Source organism: Solanum stenotomum, chromosome 1 (genome assembly GCF_019186545.1).
Source record: "Solanum stenotomum isolate F172 chromosome 1, ASM1918654v1, whole genome shotgun sequence".
Lineage (NCBI taxonomy): Eukaryota > Viridiplantae > Streptophyta > Magnoliopsida > Solanales > Solanaceae > Solanum > Solanum stenotomum.
Window position 1 is genome coordinate 9,881,286 of NC_064282.1, and position 21,206 is coordinate 9,902,491.

The following is a 21,206-nucleotide window of genomic DNA, read 5'->3' on the forward strand; positions in this document are numbered from 1 at the left end:
ACTTAAATATCATATACCAATTTTTTTAAAAACTATAAAACCTTTTACTTTTAGATGTTATTTTATTTTTCAACTAGGAAAACTATTTGTGCTTCGCACGCGATTGAACTATTTTATTATCCTTACATATGATCATTTGGTAATATTCGTAAATTTGATACATACACTACATTGTCAAGAGCATTTTATCTTAAGGCAAAACATTTCTCTAAAATCTTAAAATGCTATATTTTCTTAATTTTCATTCTTGTTATACAAAAATTATGAGTGATTTAAGTATAAGAAAATCTCCATGGAAATAGTTGGTCAGATTAACAATTTTTTCTAAATTCAAGAAGTTATAAAGAATAACAACAGACGTTAAAGTAGAAACCAAAAAACCTCAAACAACAACACTCCCAAGTAAAGTGGAACATCACGTTCATATAAGAACATAACTAACTAAATTCAAATGGAGGGCCTTCGGCTCCTTTCTTATGAACCTCCATCAATCTCTTTTTTATTATAGTACGTCGTATCATGTATATGTTAAAAATGATCCTAAAATTGTTAGTACCATAAAGGTTTTTCCTCATTGTCTCAGAATAGTCATTGCTATTGCTTAAGTTTCATATTATCGGCCCCAACTTATTTGAAATTGAACCATAGTTATTATTATGATTATAGTATGCAGTTACAGAGAATTAATGCAATGATCAACTAAGAAGTAGGTGTCATCTCAATAGAATTGTTCACAACTGGATATTCTAAACCAAATGTAATGAATTCAACCATTCCAACAGTGTTATGAGTTGTGGACTAAGAGGTGCAAGAGTAGTAATGTCGCATTGCAATTGAAATCATTTTTTTTTTGTTTATTCTTTCTTCTTTTGGTGCCTTGGAATTAAGTGTTGAATTTTAAAAAGTGTGACGAAAAATAAAGAGTTGTGATTTTTGTGAAAAATTATAACTTTTATGAAGAATTCTGACTTTTTTAAAGAGTTGTGAGTTGTGACTTTTGTGAAAAATTGTGAATTTTGTGACTTTTATGAAGATAACTAACTTTTCTAAAGAGTTGTGACTTTTATAAAACGTTGTGACTTTTAAGAAGGGTTAAATAAGAATTATGATCTGTGAGGACGGCACATAGTCGGGTCGACTGTTGTAAACAAACGTAACGTTTATGAAGAGAGGTAAAACAATGAACGGAAGAAGCGGTTGTTGAAGGCTAAAGCGACGTTCCTATTGCGAGGGAAAGGGCAGTTTTGGACATAAATAAATAAAAAGAAAATCCTTGCTACTGGTGGTGCCACGTCACCAAATTGACGGTTCTCTTTATATATATATATATATATATAGTAGAATAGTAGGGGAAATTCACACATTCATCCACAGTTTAGGGACCAATTGAACAATTTCTGTAAGAAACAAATACTAGCGCCATCGTCCAATAATAGTTATTCACTCCTTACTTTGAAATATTTAACTATACTTGTTCACTTTATAAAATTAATAAACAATTTTATATTTAATTTATAATTTACCTTTATCATTAATTATAGTTATTTTTTATTATATTTTTCAAAACATATTTATTATATTCGAGGAAGGATTACCTTCTATTTATAATTATATACATAAGTATATATAATTTATTAAGAAAGATAAGTATGGTTGGACAATGTACTAGCCAGCAGTTTCCAAAAGTTTTCATCGAGTGGCACACAGCATTGGAGAAAAAGATAAACACGTCAGCAGCATATTTTCTGGCCTCAAGGCAATCCATTTGTGTCGAACAAAAGGCAATCCATTTGTGATTAATCAGCCGTCCAATTTCCACAAATTCACTGACCGCACATCTCTCCAATCGAATGACCCAAATCCAAACCCTAGGATCTCGCCGGAGCTGAAGACTGCATGAGTAGTCACCGAGAAGAAATAGAGTGCTTCAAAGCAGTGAAGCAGTTCAATAAACAATGGTGGTTGTTGTTTCTCACGCTCAGCCTTGGTCCGCCTTCCTTACTCTCCGTCAAGCTCCTCTTACCTCCTCGTCTTCTTTTAGAATACGACCGTTAACTCCTCGCTTTCGACCGTTAACTCCTCGCTTTACCACTCAAAGGTGCTATGCTTTTCCTTGTAAACTGACATTGTGAATGAATGATTTGGTACTGTGTTATGATGATCTGACTGGTTCAATGCATTAGATGAGATCCTGATTAAGTGGATTTATGCATACATTAGTGTCATTATGATCTAATTTCCTGTGAATTGTGAGTAGTGATGTTGGTTCTTCTATTGTGTGGTCAGGTAATTTTACCAGTAAAGGAAGCAAGATCACCTATAACAACTTACAATTACATATTTTGCTATCATCATGCAACAAATATAATATGTCATGATAAAGAACACTAAGATACTACACTACCCTGTTTATAACAATATTAAAATATTCATTACTATATTTATATGAATCGCGTCCAAAAAGAATGAGCAAAATTGGACTTTGTCAGTACCTATCGAGTAAGGCTGAGGTATATAGCGAAGTTGTCACGTCTAGAGCTGTAGGAGCAGTTCAAACTTGGTATCCCATATTATAGGATGAATGTAAGTCTCATTGACATTCAGTCTTATTATCATTTGTGAGGGTGTCGGGATGGTTCAATTGGTGCTAAGGGTGAGTTGTTTAATGCAGTTTGAGTGACTTCTTTATCATCGGATTACAGATGAAGTTAAAGCTTTTAAAACTGTTTGGTGCATTTTGGCTTCAGTGCAGTTGAATTGTATCTCTCTCGAGAGGAGTAAGCTTTCGACATTATTGCTGGATGAACTAGTGACTGGCTTCTCTACTATATATAGTTACAGCCTTACAGGATTGAGCAGAATATCTTCATATCATATGATTTTCATAAGTTGGTCTCTTGTTTCTAATCGGAAAACATATCTTGCTTTCCGATCCTACTTGTTTGCAATTTGTATGGTCCAAAGGAAGAGGCTTAACTCGTGTGTAATAATTTTTGTTGTATGTCACATGCATGCATACAATACATACATGTACACTTACACATGTGGGTGCATGTGTTCCCCAACTATCTTGCAGTTGAAGCATAGTTACTGTTGTTGCACACACTCATATGTTACAGAAGTGAAGCAAGCAGTGGTCTCAACTCTTGGTGTTATTCAGCAAGTGATGAAGTATTATCACTAGAATAAATATTGCATGTTTTCTGGCAGGTAGCCTGTAGTTGGCAATAATGATGTTCAGTTGGTTTTACTAACTCCGAATCTGCATATGTAGTGCTGCAGTCTGCAGAAAATAGCAATGTGATGTGAGAGTAGTTGATTGTAATCTTTATCCAAAAGAATCATAGATTGTCATTGCAATTTAACCGTGTTCCTTTCAATGCAGGCTTGGAAGTCTTAACACTAGATGCTCCATAAATACCGACGTCTTAACTGACATTGTAACTGATCAAGAGGTTCGGGATGATGTTGCAACTGATGATTGTGGCTGTACAATACCTGTTCTTCATCTCAAATCTGATATTCTGGAAACTGAAGCACTAAATCTGCTAGCCAAGGGCACATTTGTGGATACTCTCTTGACAACATTGCCAGTAGGATTTTTTATGAATAATTCTGCTCAATCATTTCTATTGCCCCTGCTCCTGTCTAACTATCGCTACTGCACTTTTGATTTTTCTATTGTTGATGTTGAACAGGTCTTATCAGAGGAGGAGCAGAATATTATTGCTGCAACTCCTGCTCATCCAGCAGGGTTATACGGTTAGTCTTTCCCCTTAAGTTGAGTGGTAGTGTAGTGGCAGAAGCTTAACTCATGTCTGAAAGTGCTTGAGTTGCTGTCTGCTATATTCTAAAATGATGATATATACTGAACCTCAACCTAGTTTGGAATTTACAAAAGGATACTTCTGTGAAATGCCAATACCTTGAGTATCTATAGAGGTCCTTTGAAAATTTGGACAATATGAGGTTTGGACATAAATATATACTCCCTCTGTCCCAATTTATTTGCACTTTTCGTTTTTCGAGAGTCAAACAGTTTATGTTTGACTGGCAATTTACGCATGGAATCTTCAATTTTTTAGAAATGAAATTTATATATTTATAAACTACGTAAAAAGTACTATATAAGTCACAATAATTAACATTCAAAATATTTAAAAGATGTATGAAAATTTACGGTCAAAGATAGACTTGTTTAATCTCGTAATCCGAAAAGTGTCATATAAATTGGGACGGAGTTGTATTATATTTTTTTTTCAGAATTGATACTTTAAATGGACTATTTGGAGAAACAAAGCAATGTCATTGTACAAGCTGAAGATTTGAGAACTCCAACTTAAATCTTTTATCTTCAGTAACAGAATATCACTGGACTATTTTCCTTGTCATTTTTTCTATAGATGATAGAGCTGACTGTGCTATACTTTTGCTTCTGAGTCATTGTACTCAGCTCTGTTTTCTGCATCTTCTTGATGCTTTTAATGATATCGTTTTACTTTATCAAAAAAACAGAATATCTAATGTAGACTATGAAAAACGTACTTAAAAAATTAACTAGGCTTCAGGCCACCATACTTGATTTGGATTGTTCACTGAATTCTTTCTGTTAGGGTGAAGACCCCCACTCCTTTCCCCTGGCAGGTCAGGGAAGTTTGTTTGATGAGTAGTTTGACTTTGAAAACATGACCAGTTAATCATTTATTGCATTATGTCTGTAATTCATCATTTTATAGATTTCTGATGTCAAGTGCATTCAAACAGCTTTATATGCTAGTTGCCTGGTTGGGTATATGGTGGAACAACTTTGGAATTTTGCCTCGCCTGCTGCCATTGCGTTGATTCATCCTAGTCTTCTTCCTGTAGCACTAATGGGTTTCCTTGCTAAGGTATTCATTAGTAAGTGATACAAAAGAATAAAGGCTAGAAGATAATTATCTGCCTTACTGTTTTTGTACAGGAGGTTCCCAGATTATGTACCTGCAAGCACCATCGTAGTGCTGAGCTGCTTATACCAATAAAATACTGATTTTCCAGTTCAATTATTTTCTCCTTACATCCCGCTTTACTTGTACAGCTCGCTGTAATTGGTGGAGGTCCTCTGGTTGGCAAACTTATGGATCACTTTCCTCGGGTTCCTGCATATAATTGTCTAAATATAGTCCAGGTATTCTTTTCTGTATGTGTTACTAAGGAGAGGTGTAGGCAACAAAAATTCCTTGAAGTTCTCTAATACTCCTATTCTGTCAGACAGCTGCCCAGTTGATGTCTGTTGGAATGATTATACATGGTCATACTCTTCATCCAACGTCTGCATCATCTTTACTTTTCCGTCCTTGGTTTATTGTGCTTGTTCTAGTGGGAGCCGTTGAGAGGCTATCTGGGTTGGCATTGGGGGTTGCAGTGGAGCGTGATTGGGTTGTTTTGGTATTGCTGATTGAACTTTGTTTTGTCCTCTATGTTTCACTTTTTGACTCCTTATCTGTTGAACAATTTTCTAATTTAGTCTTGTTTATACAGTTAGCTGGAACCAATCGCCCAGTTGCACTTGCTCAAGCAAATGCTGTTCTAAGCCGTATTAACCTTTTATGCGAGGTAATAGCCACGTCAATTGGAGGCTTTTCTTCTGCCTTCTTTTGTAGCATGACGGATATTAGTGATCAGAACTAGTATATTAAAAAAATATCAATATTTTGTTTCTGTATATTTCAGTTTATCAAATATACTTTACTTGGATTTTGTAGTGATAATCATTTAAGTTAACAAAGTTAAGTCTTATATCATTTACCGTATAATTCTCCTTTTTGTGGAATACTGTAGATTGTTGGAGCAGCATTATTTGGCATTCTTCTCTCTAAATATGAACTGGTGGTATGCTTAAAAATTGCTGCTGGTTTGATGATGGGGGCACTTCCTATTGTGGTAAATCTTACTTCTGGTTCTATTTCATTCTGTGATTTGAAGTTTAAAGCACTGCATAGCACTCAGATCTGATCACATGTTTACTAGGTATCTCTGACATGGCTAACCAACAAGCTTTCCTCTGGTGTTCTTGACCGTGCTGTGGAAACTTGTTTAAGTTGTTCCTTCCCGTCTTCACTAAAATCAGAAAATATAGGTATCTTCTCTTGTGTTCAGTTTTGTTGACGGTGGAAATAGATTTTACTTTTATACTAAGCCCGTTGTTTGTTTTCAGTGGGAGTGGGTCTGGAAGCTATAAAGCATGGATGGTTTGAATATATTAGACAACCCGTTCTTCCAGCAAGCATAGCTTATGTGCTATTATATTTCAATGTCGTTCTTGCACCTGGTGGTTTAATGACAGCATTTTTAACACAGCAAGGTAATTTCCAGATTCTAGTCTCGTGATATTTTCACCTTCAGATTTCTGGCTGCTGTGACATACTGGATGTTGATAAGGTAGCTACACTTAATAAACCTACCAATGGCTATAATGATAGCTTTCTTGATGTCTCTAAATCACAATTGCATTGGCTATGATGAGGTAAGGATTGTCCAAGCTCATATAAGGAGACAAAGAATTCCATCCACACAGTTGTGCGGACTCTTAACACATCTTATCACTTAGCAATAAACTAGTATCATAAATTCATAAGCGGTTTCTCTTACCCTCATAATGCACCGGAATACTTCTATATTGGCCTGATTTTGCAAGTGTAGGAGACTGTTTCTCTGTGTATGGTGCCTTGTGCAGTTTCACGCAGTGGACTGGTGTTTTCACTTGGTTTACTTACACATACCACCTATTTGGTTGTTTCTTTCTGGATATTTTTCTTGTGAAATTATGAGTGCGTCAAAGAATGTGGTGGTCTTTTAGGTGTAAATTATGTGCTAACAGCTTTTAAATTCAAACAGTTTGTAACTCTGACAGGCACATAACCTGTAAACAATCCACTCCATCTTAAAATGTTTGCAACTAATTGACCATTCTTTGTAACTTGCAAGGGTTTATACTGCATAACTCCTGTATGACCTATATGCTCTCTGTAGTTCTGTAGTTAATAGCTCGGAGGAGAACTACACTTCCTGCAAAAGCTTTCAAATGTAGAATCAGGAGCTTATCAATGCTTAAAAGAGCCTGAAATTGAACCTATATGCTCTCTGTAGTTCTGTAGTTAATAGCTCGGAGGAGAACTACACTTCCTGCAAAAGCTTTCAAATGTAGAATCAGGAGCTCATCAATGCTTAAAAGAGCCTGAAATTGAAAGTAGTCACCAGTTTATCTCAAATGTTTCACCACTCTAACAATTTCAGGTTTAAATCCATCTATTATTGGGGGCTTCAGCGGATTATGTGCTTTTGTAGGCGTTGCAGCCACATTTGTGTCTGCAAAGATGGTCAAGCACCTTGGCATCTTAAAGGTTGGCTCTACTTTGTATATTTTATCTTGTTCTTGTCAGAAATAATATCCTCTTATCATTCACAGTCTGGGCCTAACTCTCATGAATTTTCAATATCAGGCTGGAGCTGCTGGCCTAGTATTCCATGCTTCGCTTCTGACCACGGCTGTTGCTGTTTATTGGAGTGGATGTCTTTCTCAGCAGACTCCCATTTTCTTTTTCTTGGCTTTAGTTGTAAGTTCACTGCTCTTACCTTTATTGCTTTCAATGAGAATTTTGTGGCGAACCATGTCTTTTTTATTTATTTAAAACTTGTCTCCATTGATCATTGATGTGCACAAAGTTACAATTTGAGTTTGGCATACCAATCTTTGTACTTGATCATTGAGTTGACACTTCTATTGTTAGCCTAACAAAAATAAACAGAGATTATACATACTATTTAGGGGGGGGTGGGGGGGTATCTATATGGTGTGAGGTTTGTTTGGCTTTCAACAGATTGCTTCGTGATAGTTTCATTGGCATGTTCTGCTACTTTTATCATTTAATAACAGTAAAAATGTTATGAAAATGGTCAATTTTCATGAAGGCTCATATTGACCCTTTCCACAGGTGTTGTCAAGACTGGGACACATGTCCTATGATGTCATCGGGCAACAGATTCTACAAACTGGAATTCCTGCATCTAAAGCCAATCTTATCGGAACAACCGAGGTTTCTGTTGCGAGTTTAGCAGAATCAATAATGTTAGGAGTTGCAATAGTTGTAAATGATGTCTCACATTTTGGATTTCTAGCGACGCTTTCCCTTGTATCCGTAGTTGGGGCAGCATGTCTATACTGTAGATGGTTGGAAAATCCGACAGATACACAAAGAACTCTTTTCTCTTTTAGCCCTCATTTATGAAATGCCAAAAGTACATATGTAGCATGGTGTTAGTCATCACATTGAAAGTTACATCAACAACATACCCCATTACAGTCCCCCAATGAAGTCGTAGGAGGGTGGGGGGTGTACACAGACCTTACCCTTATTATCTTTGTGAGGTAGCACATTGAAAGTTGTACATTACAATAGAAATGCATCCAGGCCTTGTGTAAATTAGTTATTATATCAACTAACATCAATGCGGAATTTTATATAAAAGTTGAGTACTCATTTTAAGTGAAGTAGGATCCATCAAGTTTCTGTATGGATTTGTCAAGTGTTTGGGCATCTGTGAGATAGAAGCTTTAATCTCTATAATGGGACTATTTTATGCTGCAGAATTTTTTCTTACCTTGTCTCGCCATCCGTAAGGCCAGTTATTTCTGTTGTGGATGTGACATCCTTGTATACCTCTCAATTTTCTCATGTGCATGTTCACTGATGCCAAAAAATATATATTTCTCTGCCTGATTTACCCAGTTGTGTGTGATTCCGTGCTATTGTATAGTGAATACTGAATAGCATGTCATGATCTGCCATTTAGGTGAGAATTGTAAAACTAATTATGCCCAAGATATCAAAAGAGCTGTACATATATTCAGGTCATATGTGAAATAGTCATTTATCTAAAGCATAACTAGTACATCTGCTCTATGTCATTTATGAAGTATGGACAGCATAAAGATGAACATGTAGAAGCACTTCTTTTTCTGTCCTCTTCATGTGCATTATACCATATTTGCAATTTAACTAGATGATTTTATTGTTCTTTTGTACCCACGCTAGTCGGTATCAATGGTCCAGTAAGGACATACTAAACAGAATTTTGAATTGGTTTTCAAATTGTTACAAGTAAATGTTTGTAGTTGTATTTGATTGGCGCTTTAAATCTAATCTCACAAAAACGTTTTTGAGCCATCTATATTAGCTAAACCATCAACTCAAATCTGTCTGTTGAATAGTGTGACATTTAGATCAGACCAGGGTCTTTAATTGTTGTCTGGCAAAGTCTAGTACATGACAGCTAGTAAAATGAAAAAAATTAATTTAAACTTCTATCATAATTCAATTCAAAAAAATTAAGCTGGCACTGAGGTACTATGGCTATGGTGGACCATTGTTGTAGTAATCAAATAATGGGATAGAAACTTCTCGACATTAATCTTAACATATATATAAAGTTGTTTAAAACTAGTTGAACTTATTTTTTTTTTTTTTAAAAAAAATGCTAGTAGTACTTTGTTTGGGTTTCATATTGAAAACGAGGCTACTTCGAATGTTGCAAAAAGTGCACAAAACAATGTGTGCCTAAATTATACATTGATAGTAGCAAATAAGAAAGAAGAAGAGGAGCTTTGGTTGTTGGGTCACGAGTGAGTTTAGGGTAAAGGGTCAACTGCACGTACCCGTTACGCTGTTTCTGCACAAAGATTCCAATTACTAAAAAATTCTCTCTCTCGTTGTCTACTTTAGACTTTGTACACACCTCACAACGAAGAATAATTAATATGAGTATTTTATCATACTATTCATATTAGTTGATGTGTAGCGTTAAATCTTAGAAATGCTTTGGAGTATACGTGATTAATATTGAGAGTAAAGAAAAAAAAAACTATTTTTTGAAATATTGAACTGTGGTCTTTTACTACTACATATGAGTACTACATTTCCACAAACCCCAATAACAATTAACACAAAAGTACATATATATTATATTCTGTTAATATATCGGACAATGTTTTGGTATCTTCATGTCGAGGAGTTGCATTATATTCCAAATTTATCGCTTCAAAGTATAGTGAGAATCAAAGACTAGTCGATATTAGTGAACTGTAAATCATAACGATTAATTAACATATTTCTTTTTTTTTTAATTTCAAATTCATGATCATTTATTTTATATATCCAATAATTCAAAGTATGAGTTTTGTTTCTTATATATCGAAGTATTCTTTAATCTTATAGATGTTATATGGAAAATTTATAAGTAAAAAGGTTGTCAAAAAAGAAGAGATTTTTTTTTTCTTGAAAAAATGTTAACGGAGAAAGTAACTAAACATTTTTCATTGAATAGTTATTTCAAGTCCATTAACTATCTCTACTTGTGCAGTATAATTATATATTTGAAGCATTCACAATAGGGTGGCTCAAGGCTTGAGACACAATATTTTAAATTCGACAAATTTTTAATAATTCTTTCCTTTTAAATGAAAATTTGCTGGAAATAGAAGTTTCTGTATTGATTTTTTTCCTTCTTTAATATTTTAAAAGTTGATTATCTTTGTTAGTTCTTACTAATAAAGAAAACAAAATTGTCAAACAAATACAGTAGAGAAACTTTTATGGACCAACAAGAAAAAAATTTAGTAATATAGTATATAGTCAAAGAAAAGATGGAAGATTAATGAAGATAAAAAGGAAAATAAGATGTGTAATGTAAGTGTAAAGCGATGCATAAATACTATAGCACACATCCAATCTATCATAAATGGTTTCCCTTGATACGATTGATGTCTTTCACTTTTCTTTTCCTTTTCTATCTATCTATCTATCTGTCAACTTATTAAATATTTTTATTTTAAAAATAATATATATTCCAATTCACATTCACAAAAGAAAAAGAATGGAAAAGAAATTAGTTGTTGGACAGTGGTAGAATTGTTTTATTATTAATTTAAGGTTTCGAGTTTGAATCATGGATATGCGAAAAAAATTCAATTAGAAACGCCACCCCAAAATAAGTCATGTCGTGCATGATTTGAATTTAATCGAGACTCTAATGTGGACTCTGAAGATCGAATAAAAAAAAGAAAGGAAAAGTCAGTGAGTCACGTGAATCAATGCACTATCATCATCCATTTATATACCAAATATGAATTTAATATCTATATGAATCAAACTTAAACAGTAGTTTCTTTAATTGATACTATCGTATATTTAATCTGTTATGTTGTAATAGTAGCTAGGTTACCTATCTTATTTATTCCATCTTTAATGAACAAATGGAGTAATATTTTCTGTTTTTTAGATGGTTATAAATGTATGGTCAATATTACATCTTTTGGGTGCGATCCTTTATAGATTGAACAACTCTTTTTTTGGTATATGAATAAAAGTTGAACCCTATGCACATTCGAGTATCTTAGTAATCAACAAAATTATTAAGTTAGTACTCTAACCTTAATAAGAAATTTCTAATTTGAATTTGTGAAAATGATTTTTTTTTATTAATTAAAAATACTAACCCCAAAAATGAACCCTACCTTACGCAAATCTAAATTCTATAAGATTTTAATACAAATATGGACTAACACTAATTAGCGAGAAAAAAAAATAGAGTACCATGAATTCTCAGCTTCAAAATCCATCGAGGTAAAATAATAAAAAATAAAAATTCCGGGCACAACATTATCCAGCAGTATCGTGTTGATAACATTAACAAATAAATTCAGTTTATTTCATAAGTAAAATTTCGAAAAGGATGGGCAAATAGACGGTACGCCTAATAAATATATCAAATAAAATTAATTGAGATATACATAAATCAACTCATAGATATACTTACACTTGTATGTAAAGTTATATATATATAATCGCCCGTGTTTGTCGCGTGCACTGCAGAAACATCTTTTGGTGTGTGTGTCTGACCATAAAACAATGCACTACTACTAATATAGTGCAGAGTTTAGGGTTTTCTTGTCAGTAGTCAACAAACTTGAGTTCATTACTTTATTGTTTTTAATAATATATCAAAAAAATTAAATTTTATTTTCAACAATAATTACTTATTTGATTATTTCCTGAATTATTTTTTAAGATCTAAACTTATACCTCAATTAATATGAATTTGAAATAAAAGTAAATGAAATAAGTGAGTACAATATTCAGAAGTGAATCTAAAATTTCTAATAGTGTAGTAGGTTTATTTGAACCCAAAATTATAAACCTAAACCCACTGAAATTGCTAAGGGGAGCTTCAACCCTACACTCTATTACTCTCAAAATATAATTTTTTTTATTTTTTCGACAATCAACTCCAACTCAATTTTCTATTTTACTCTCTAAAATACAATCTTCTTCTCCTTCTTAATATTATATTATTATTTCTATTTCATTTTTGTTTTCTTATTTCATAATCTAAATTTATTTTTTTCCCGAATAATCATCCTATATAATTTCAGGTAATATAAAAATTTAACTTTTTGAAATTTTTTATTTAATATTAAATTATATTTTATTCTAAATTTCTAAAGAACATCTACGAATAATTGAAAAAAGAAATCAACTAGCACAACCACAACTTCTCTAAATTATACACTAATTCCTTTTTCGAATATCGTTAAATCTAGAAACGACCTACCGAATTACTAAATTATTGTTGTGAATTTTAAAATTATTATGTTATGCATTGTATTGTATTGTTATCTTGTATTTAAATTATTATGTTATGTATTACATTTTTAAATTAAAATTTTTATCTTATCATTTAAATTTTGTGCATTCTTCATAGTGAAATTTAATAATAACATCAAATTGTATCACAAAGTGACGAAAAATTTAAAAAAATATTTAAAATATTATTAATTCGAGATGAAAGTAGTATATATAAAATAAAATATTTTTAAAAAGTTATATTACATTTAAAAAGAACTGCAAATATTAGAGATTTAATTAATAGCCTTATATGAAAAATAATATGTTAATTAGAAAATAGTAGAAATAATAATATAATATTCAAAAAGTGAAATAGAGAGTATGAATTTGGAGAACTAGTATTCAACTCTCTATAATTGGAGAGTAGAGGGTAAAATAGAAAGTGACTGGAGATGACATTCTCTATTTTACTCTCCAAATATAAAGAATAAAGAGTAAAATAAAGTAGGGTTGGAGATGTCTAAGAATATAGCACTATGAGCCCAAAACTCAAAGAAAGGTGATGGGTTTAGTGATTAGAATTTGATTCTTGAAATCATTAAATTCAATGTTTTGAAAAATGCAATAGAGAAATTACTATAATAAATAATAAGGGTATATTAGGAACTAAGTGTAAAATTATCCATTAATTTTATAAAGTAGACAAGTATTATCAGACGTCCAAAATAATATAGCGTACAACACTATTGTTAAACGGCGAAAGTAATTGCTCTATCTTCAAGACCCCAAAAAGTTTGTATATATTGTTTTAATTTAATTCTTTTTAGTTTCCATCCATTAATTAAAAGGAGTATTCCAGTCCTACAGTGCAGCTATATATATATATATATATATAGCCATTCAGCATCTTTTCAAAATGAAGGATTGGTATTTATAATTAGCTAAAGTTTAAAACACCTCTTAAAATAGAATAAACACATCTTATATTTGTACTTACGATTGTATACTCCCTCCGTCCCAAATTAAATGTCATGCCTTTTTTAAGGAAAAAAAGTTAAATTGATTCGAAAGTTTTACAGTATTTTAAGTTGTGACTTTTCATGTTATTTTAATTCTCTATAAAAGAATATTATTCAAATTTCATACAATTTAACTTGCAAAAAATAAAATATGATAATTAATATAGAACGAAGAAACTCAAGAAAGTACCTTATTTCTCTGTAAAAGTGTTTTCCTCATTATAATGCAAACTAACAAAACCAGTTATTACTACACACACCAAACGATGAATATTAGTACTTCTTTTGTTTTAATTTATTGTGATAGATGTATAGTTTAATTAAGCATGGAGTTTTTAAAAATTGGAGACTTCAGAAAGTTGTGAATTTATAGTTTATTTTTAAGTTCACTTTTACAAATAAAATTACAGTCCTAGTTAATATTTTAATGTCTAAATCAAATTAAGTACTCCACTTAACTAGGATGGTTCACTAATTTCAACTTGATAAGACAATCTCAAGACAATAGCCTAATCATCATCAATTATATTTCAAATCCCACTTTTTGATAAGACAATCTCAGAGACACTTGGCATTTTACAAAAAAACAGCTTAATCAATGTATGGTTAATTATACACTTAAGGGGTTGTTTGGTTGCAGATCAATTTCATTCTCAAATTAAACTTTTTGAAAATTTTGAACTGAAAAAGATGTCACTTAACTTTGGATAAAGGAAGTAGTAGGCATCTAGATAGACCTAAATATTCAACGTCATGTAGACAATTATTTTTTTTATCACACTTATTTAGAAGGGCTATCAAGTTGTTAAATCGTACTATAAAAGTTCGAGAAAGAATGAAAATGAAGGTGATGAGGAGTTATGGCGTTCAACTACGAAAATCATTCATTTTATAAGCAAATTATATATAAGAAAAGGAAAATAGACTTACATGTGATGTTCATCAACCAAAAAAACATATGATAAAATTTTGTGAGTTCTATAAAGATGTCCGGAGGTAATAATACACTAGGGCAGTTAAGGATATATATGGAGACTCGGGTAAATACAATGCGTGGAGACTCGGAGCATTTTTCAAATTGTCACGAGGTTTCAATTTCAAGGATTAATTTTCAATTCACTTTTATTTATCTTGATGATAAATATATTAACACGATAAATTTAATATAAAATGCCATATAATTAATGTGTTATCTCCAAATGACATAGTTCAGTTGAGTAAGATCAAAACTAAATATTTAGAGCGCAAATTCAATAACAAAATGCCTGAGGTTGGCTATTTCAAGTAATTCCACAATGAGAATCTCTTTGTCATAAAGTAAAAAGGAATTAATCTTATTCTTTTAAAGTTATTTTTATTGCAATAAATGAAGTTTTATATCATTAAAAATCACTTATTCCTTCAAGATATTTAATTAAAAAAAATTACTTATTTTAAAAAGAATCTATAAAAGTTAGTACTGGAATAAAGAGAAGTGTAAAAGATGTAAAAATAGAGAAAAAAATTGCAAACTTTAGAGGGGGAGGGGAAGAGCACCCTTCCCATTTCCCAAAACAAAAGAAAGAATTAGTAGTGTACTTATTAAGAGCACAAAGTCCAAAGTTTGCCAAAACACCTTGAGAATTGAGTTTACATAAAAAACTCGGCAACCATCAATCCCAAGATTATCTTCTTCATCAACAAACAAAAATGAAACATATCCTCACAATATTAAAAATAATCTTTAACCACAATTAATTCATTATATCACCACTAAATATATAATTTTACCGATAATTATCATCCTTAGTAAATATCTTGACTCTTGAATTCTATAGTGATATTAACTAATACTTTCTATGTCCCTAATTACTTGTCCATTTTTCCTTTTTTAGTTGTTTCTAATTACTTGTCCATTTTAATAAATCAAGAAAGGACAAATTTTTTTTATCTATTATACCTTCAATTAATTACTTTGAAAAAATTAAAACTTCTTGAAAATTTTAAGTTTTTAATTCATCAAATTCATAATTAATAGGGATAAAATAGTAAAGTCACTATATCAATTATTGTTTTTTTAATTGGTATGTCAATTTAAAAGGAAACAAGTTATTAGAAACAGAGGAATTTAAAACTATTTTTATTACATACATAATAAGGAATCATATTACCAATTGGAAAAATCTTTTTTTGGCCAGAATGATTCATTCATCTCTCAGTATAATATAGGCCCCAAAAACTCCATCATTTAGAGTTAGACAAGTGAAAAAGTAAAGAGAGCACAAGTAAACAATATAAGCAATAGAGACGGAAAACAACAAACAGAAAGATTCATTCACCTCTCAATAAAAAATAATATAGGTAGCTAGTAGGTGTAAATAGTAAAAAAATGAGTAATTTTCTTTACTGATTATTAATACTCCCTCCGTCCCTTTTTAGTTGTCCACTTTAGAAATGGCACACAGATTAAGGCAACAATGATTAGCACAGTGAAGTTACAATTTTACCCTTATGACAACTTGTCACTTCAAAATTACAACCACTTCTTTGAATTCAAGTGAAATAAATTGGAGGGAAACAACATACACTTTTACAATTTTCAAGAAGTATAAATAAGGGTATAATAGGAAAAAATTTATTGTCTTTTCTTGATTTGTCAAAATGGACAACTAAATAGGGACAACCAAAAAAGGAAATATGGACAAGTAAATAGGGACGGAGGGAGTACTAATAATAAATATTCTTTTCAATTCACTCACTCACTCACCCCCTGTTGTTGTTGGTGTCACAGTGATTTGGACGTGAAAGCGCCCATCTTTTCATGTCTATTTGACATTGATAGTTGATATGTCACTTGCCTTGTTCATGTCCTCTTTGACCCTTAATTACTACTACTAGTACTACTACTACCTCACCCCCCAACCCCAACCCTTTTCCCTTTTTTTTCTATTAAATCTTTTTTCTTTCATCAACATTTTAAGTTCTTCAACTTTATTAATTTAAGAAGACAGAGCAAAAAAATAAAATAAAAATGGGATCTTTAGGTGGTGAAGTATCAGTATCATTACAGAAGAAGAAGCCAATGTGGTTATATCCAAAGGTGATGGGTGTTCATCCTTCTGAGAGATGGGGTCATTCTTCTTGTAACTCTAATGGATTTGTCTATGTTTTTGGGGTAAGTTTAAACTATTCTATATTTGCTTGTTCAGAAATATTGTTGTATAGTTTTTTTTTTCCTATTCAAGAAATGGGAGTTACTGTGTAGTTATATTTTTGGTTATTAGAAACTACTCTTTCTGAAGTTGTACTTTTGTTTTCCTAATGTATCTATTTGTTTCTTCTTGTTTATATATATATATATAAATAAGCAACTATATATGTGTGAATGCTGAGTGATGCATTAAAAGGAAGAAAAAAATATGAAGTGAAGGAGAAATGAATATTTTGCTTTAGGTTATGTCTGTTCTGCTTTTTTTTTATATTTAGAGAAAGTGATTTTGAGTGAATTTGTTGATGTTCCTGACAATTCAAGGACAAATAAGCTTTTGCATCTCAGTTTAGTTTTTCATGACCAAACATGTACTAAGGCCATTTTTATGAAGTTATTTTAAAGATGTAAAAATTCAAGCAAAAATTTCATTGTTTGGTGGGGATCATGCTGTTTGTTCTTCTTTTTTTTCCACTGTTCTTGAATAGTTTTTTGGGACTTAAATGTTGCCTAAAACAAAACAATTTATGTTAAGGCGAAACTTAATCTGTTAATATTCATCAAAAAGACTGCTTTCCATTATTAGTCTGAGAGCTCTTGGTGCAGTGTTAATATGTTTAGACAAATTTATGTGTGAAATGGTTGATATATTCTACTCCAGTTAAATAAATTGTATTTCTCTGTTTCAGGGATGTCGCGGGGGCTTACATTTTAGTGATGTACTTGTACTAAATCTTGAGGCAATGGCTTGGAGCATTCTTGTGACAACAGGGCAAGGACCGGGACCAAGAGATAGCCACAGTGCTGTTCTTGTTGGTCACAGGATGGTGGTATTTGGGGGTACAAATGGCTCAAGGAAGGTCAATGATATTCATGTATTGGATGTCAGGAGCCAAGAATGGACTCAACTCGAATGTCAAGGCAATCCACCTTCACCTCGTGAAAGTCACACGGCTACTCTCGTTGGTGGTGATAAATTAGTGATCTTTGGTGGTAGTGGTGAAGGCGATTCAAACTATTTGAATGATTTACATGTTTTGGACCTCAAAACTATGAGGTGGTCGTCTCCTGAAGTGAGGGGTGAAATGCCTGTTCCTAGGGATAGTCACAGTGCTGTTGCGATTGGTAATAGGCTTTTTATATATGGCGGAGATTGTGGTGACCGATATCAAGGTGATGTTGATGTGCTTGATATGGATACTCTAATGTGGTCAAAGGTACTAGCTTCAGTTTTCTTATTGATTCACAGTCTAGATGTAGAGTAAATATTGTTGTCTAAAAATTATGTTAGATGACAATTGGTTCTCTTTCTTACCAGCTGGATGTTCTTGGACCGTCGCCTGGTGCTCGAGCCGGTCATGCCTCAGTGTATTTTGGGTCAAAGGCAAGTAACTGATGCTTTAGCCTTTGAGTAATTAGGCTCTTTATTTTTAGCATATGTAATGCAAATGGAGTAAAGCTTTATTTTTCATTGAGCAATCATCTGGAAAATGATGTTGAAATTCGATGTTCTACAGGTATATGTGATTGGTGGAGTTGGAGACAAGAAATACTACAATGATGTTTGGGTTCTTGATGTGATAAATTCTTCATGGACTCAGCTTGATGTAATGGGCCAAAAACCACAGGGGCGATTTTCTCATACTGCTGCTTCCCGGAACACGGATATTGTAATCTATGGAGGGTGAGTTTTTTTATATCAGTTGTGGTCCATTTTTTCCTGCCTAATCCCAGTAGATTGTATAGCTTTAAATTTTGTTTCTTCAACCTTGCAGGTGCGGCGAGGATGAGCGACCACTCAATGAGTTACTTATTTTGCAGTTTGGAGTAGAATATCCTAATGGGACTAGCAGCAGCTTATCTGGTGGCAGGATTTCTGGAAATACAAGTCATTATGATAAGAAAAGATTTCTGAGAGAACGAGACAATAGCTCGGTATAATAGACCGAAACCTTGATTCCTTTCTCATAAATTTAAACAATTTAAGATTACTTTTCTGATTCGTATAAATTGATTTGGCAGGAGGCTATATGTAGGGGAAAGAAGGAAGATATACAAATGACGGGATCTCAAGAACATGAGTTCGTATCAAAAGCAGCTTTTCGATTTAGTTCTGGTAGGTTATGAAATGATTTTGTCATGTTAGCAGCCAGTAGTTTCAATAAATGAAGTAAGCATGACTAACTTATAACTCTCATGTATTTTGGAAGACACATTGCATCCAAAGAGGAGAAGAATGAGTCACAATTCACACATATTTAATCTGGAGTCAGATCAGGAAGAAGATCAGTCTCCTTCTCTATCTCAACGTTGTTCTCCTCAGTCCCAATCCGATGTAGAAATGAGTACTATTAAGCCAGTCTCTGGTTCTGGAACTGCATCAGATCGGTTTCCTTTCGCAAGGCAGCAACATTTGATCCCAAACAACTGCCAACCAAACCCGAGGAATGTCATAGCAAGGAATCCTCATGATTTGCAATTATTTCGAGAACAACCAAATCCGTCAAACTCATCAGGACATGTACCTGCCGTTCTTATGGATAAGCAGGAAGTGCAATGCCAATCCTTAGAGCCTGGACGATTCCACAACTTGGTACGCCATTCAAGTTAGCAAAATTTTGTTAAGTCATTTACTGTTCATTGTAGCATTTTCCAACTTCTATGTTGAATAAGAACCTAATGTGCTCTCTATATATAATGTACTACTCAGATTGGAGCTGAGATCCGGGGAAAAGTCGATGGAGCATTTGACTCTGGTTATCTAATGACTGCCATTGTTAATGGAAAGATCTTTCGAGGTGTTCTGTTTGCTCCGGTAAGCTCATATACCATTCAATTTAACCAAATTGTCAATTTGTACCTCAAACTCATCATCCATTCGATTCTTCTTATAAAAAAGGCACCTGATCTAGTACCACGAGGACCCGTCCTTGGTCAGAATCCTTCACCCTCTCCGGGACATATTGGTGTCAACTATGCAAACATACACACGAATCATATAAATCTGGGTTGTCGAAGGCAACCTCAGCAGTTGGTGCAAATGCAAGCTCCAGAACTCGGACGACAGAGCATAGGGAAAGTACCAATTAGAAGATCAACATCATCAGTGATGAGATCATCTCATCAACTAGAAAAGGATACACAGAAAAGAAGTGAACTTGAAGGAGTGGTGCTCACACTAGGAGGTCCAGGATGTGGCAATGCAAAAACTTAAAATAATGATAATAATAATAGACAATTAGAAAAGTCTCATGAGTGTGTATTTTTGTACATGCTAATTAAGGTAGATATAATATTGGATCCATTTTCTATGTTATTAGTTTAGTCTAGTAGTACTTCCTTTCATCTAAAGCAGACATGTATCCTCTCTTTCTGTAATTTCAAGCAAAGTTATGCAAGGTGAATATTTCTTTTTTACCAAGAACATGCATGTGAAAATACAAAAATATTTTAATATAGCAATTATTAGACAAGTTTTTTTCTTATCTTACATAACTTATGGTCATAGAGGCGTATCCAAGAGGGGGTCACCCAGTTCATCTGAACCCATGCTCCCCTTTCGAAATCATATATAGTAGTATCATATTTTTTAAAAAAATATTTAAATATAGATGTGTGAACCCACGGTCAAAGTATCATAAAATGTCGTGCGATGATGATTGGTTGCACCTATCTAAGTGAGGTTATAAATATGAATCTTTTATCTATCTTGTTTTATTAAAAAAAATTGGGTGACACCTCTTTGAGTGGTTTTAATAGATAAAAAATAATTTTGGACCTATAATTTTAGAATTTTAATGATTTCAGTGAAAGAACCTAAATGTCAAATCGATCAAAATTTATATTTTAAATCCACCTTTTTGTAATAGTGCGTTCATCATCTCAAAATCTTAAATACGTCTCTGCTTATGGACTCTCAAACTACAATTTTTAACTAATGTAAGATAAAAATAATAATAGTAGTATATTTTGAGGTGATATTTGAAAAAAATAAATTTTGAGAATCAATAAGTAATGTAAGATTAAAAAGAAAAAAAGAAAACCTAGGGATGGAGGTGATATTTTATATAAGTATTCAAGTACAACTTTGCCTAGACGCAAACATTTACAATTAAAAGCCAAATGACTCGAACTCATCACTTATAGGTCATATGGAGATGACCGATGAGTGTCTACTCAATATCAAAGACAAGTGAAAGGAAAAAACGAATAGTAATTCAACGTAAAACTGTGAAGAAGTCAAAAGACCTCTCAAATCTTAACCGTACTACTTGCATGTGGCATGTAAAAACATGAAAAACAAAAATATATTTATTTATTTATTTTAAAATACTTTAA

At 32.6% G+C, this 21,206-nt stretch overlaps 2 protein-coding genes across 2 annotated transcripts; both read left to right on the top strand.

Annotated features, from left to right (window-relative positions):
* Nucleotides 1-1,810: 1,810 nt before the first annotated feature.
* Nucleotides 1,811-8,284, top strand: LOC125873127 (solute carrier family 40 member 3, chloroplastic). The gene is made up of 13 exons (XM_049554008.1): nucleotides 1,811-2,098; nucleotides 3,386-3,593; nucleotides 3,699-3,762; nucleotides 4,765-4,889; nucleotides 5,078-5,167; nucleotides 5,251-5,427; nucleotides 5,521-5,595; nucleotides 5,821-5,922; nucleotides 6,010-6,118; nucleotides 6,197-6,343; nucleotides 7,276-7,382; nucleotides 7,482-7,595; nucleotides 7,974-8,284. The coding sequence occupies exons 1-13, from the start codon at nucleotides 1,956-1,958 to the stop codon at nucleotides 8,265-8,267; spliced, it is 1,755 nt and encodes a 584-aa protein (XP_049409965.1). The 5' UTR covers nucleotides 1,811-1,955; the 3' UTR covers nucleotides 8,268-8,284.
* Nucleotides 8,285-16,637: 8,353 nt separating this feature from the next.
* Nucleotides 16,638-20,312, top strand: LOC125853342 (tip elongation aberrant protein 1-like). Its single transcript, XM_049533010.1, has 9 exons — nucleotides 16,638-16,835; nucleotides 17,558-18,085; nucleotides 18,187-18,252; nucleotides 18,386-18,552; nucleotides 18,644-18,803; nucleotides 18,891-18,984; nucleotides 19,079-19,461; nucleotides 19,579-19,683; nucleotides 19,768-20,312. The coding sequence occupies exons 1-9, from the start codon at nucleotides 16,692-16,694 to the stop codon at nucleotides 20,080-20,082; spliced, it is 1,962 nt and encodes a 653-aa protein (XP_049388967.1). The 5' UTR covers nucleotides 16,638-16,691; the 3' UTR covers nucleotides 20,083-20,312.
* Nucleotides 20,313-21,206: the final 894 nt, after the last annotated feature.

Coding starts and splice junctions, on each gene's coding strand:
- LOC125873127 (XM_049554008.1), top strand. CDS start 1,956: ATGGTGGTTGTTGTTTCTCACGCTCAGCCTTGGTCCGCCTTCCTTACT. Junction 3,763..4,764: donor TCATCCAGCAGGGTTATACG/GTTAGTCTTTCC, acceptor GCATTCAAACAG/CTTTATATGCTAGTTGCCTG. Junction 4,890..5,077: donor TAATGGGTTTCCTTGCTAAG/GTATTCATTAGT, acceptor TTACTTGTACAG/CTCGCTGTAATTGGTGGAGG.
- LOC125853342 (XM_049533010.1), top strand. CDS start 16,692: ATGGGATCTTTAGGTGGTGAAGTATCAGTATCATTACAGAAGAAGAAG. Junction 18,086..18,186: donor ATACTCTAATGTGGTCAAAG/GTACTAGCTTCA, acceptor CTTTCTTACCAG/CTGGATGTTCTTGGACCGTC. Junction 19,684..19,767: donor GAGGTGTTCTGTTTGCTCCG/GTAAGCTCATAT, acceptor CTTATAAAAAAG/GCACCTGATCTAGTACCACG.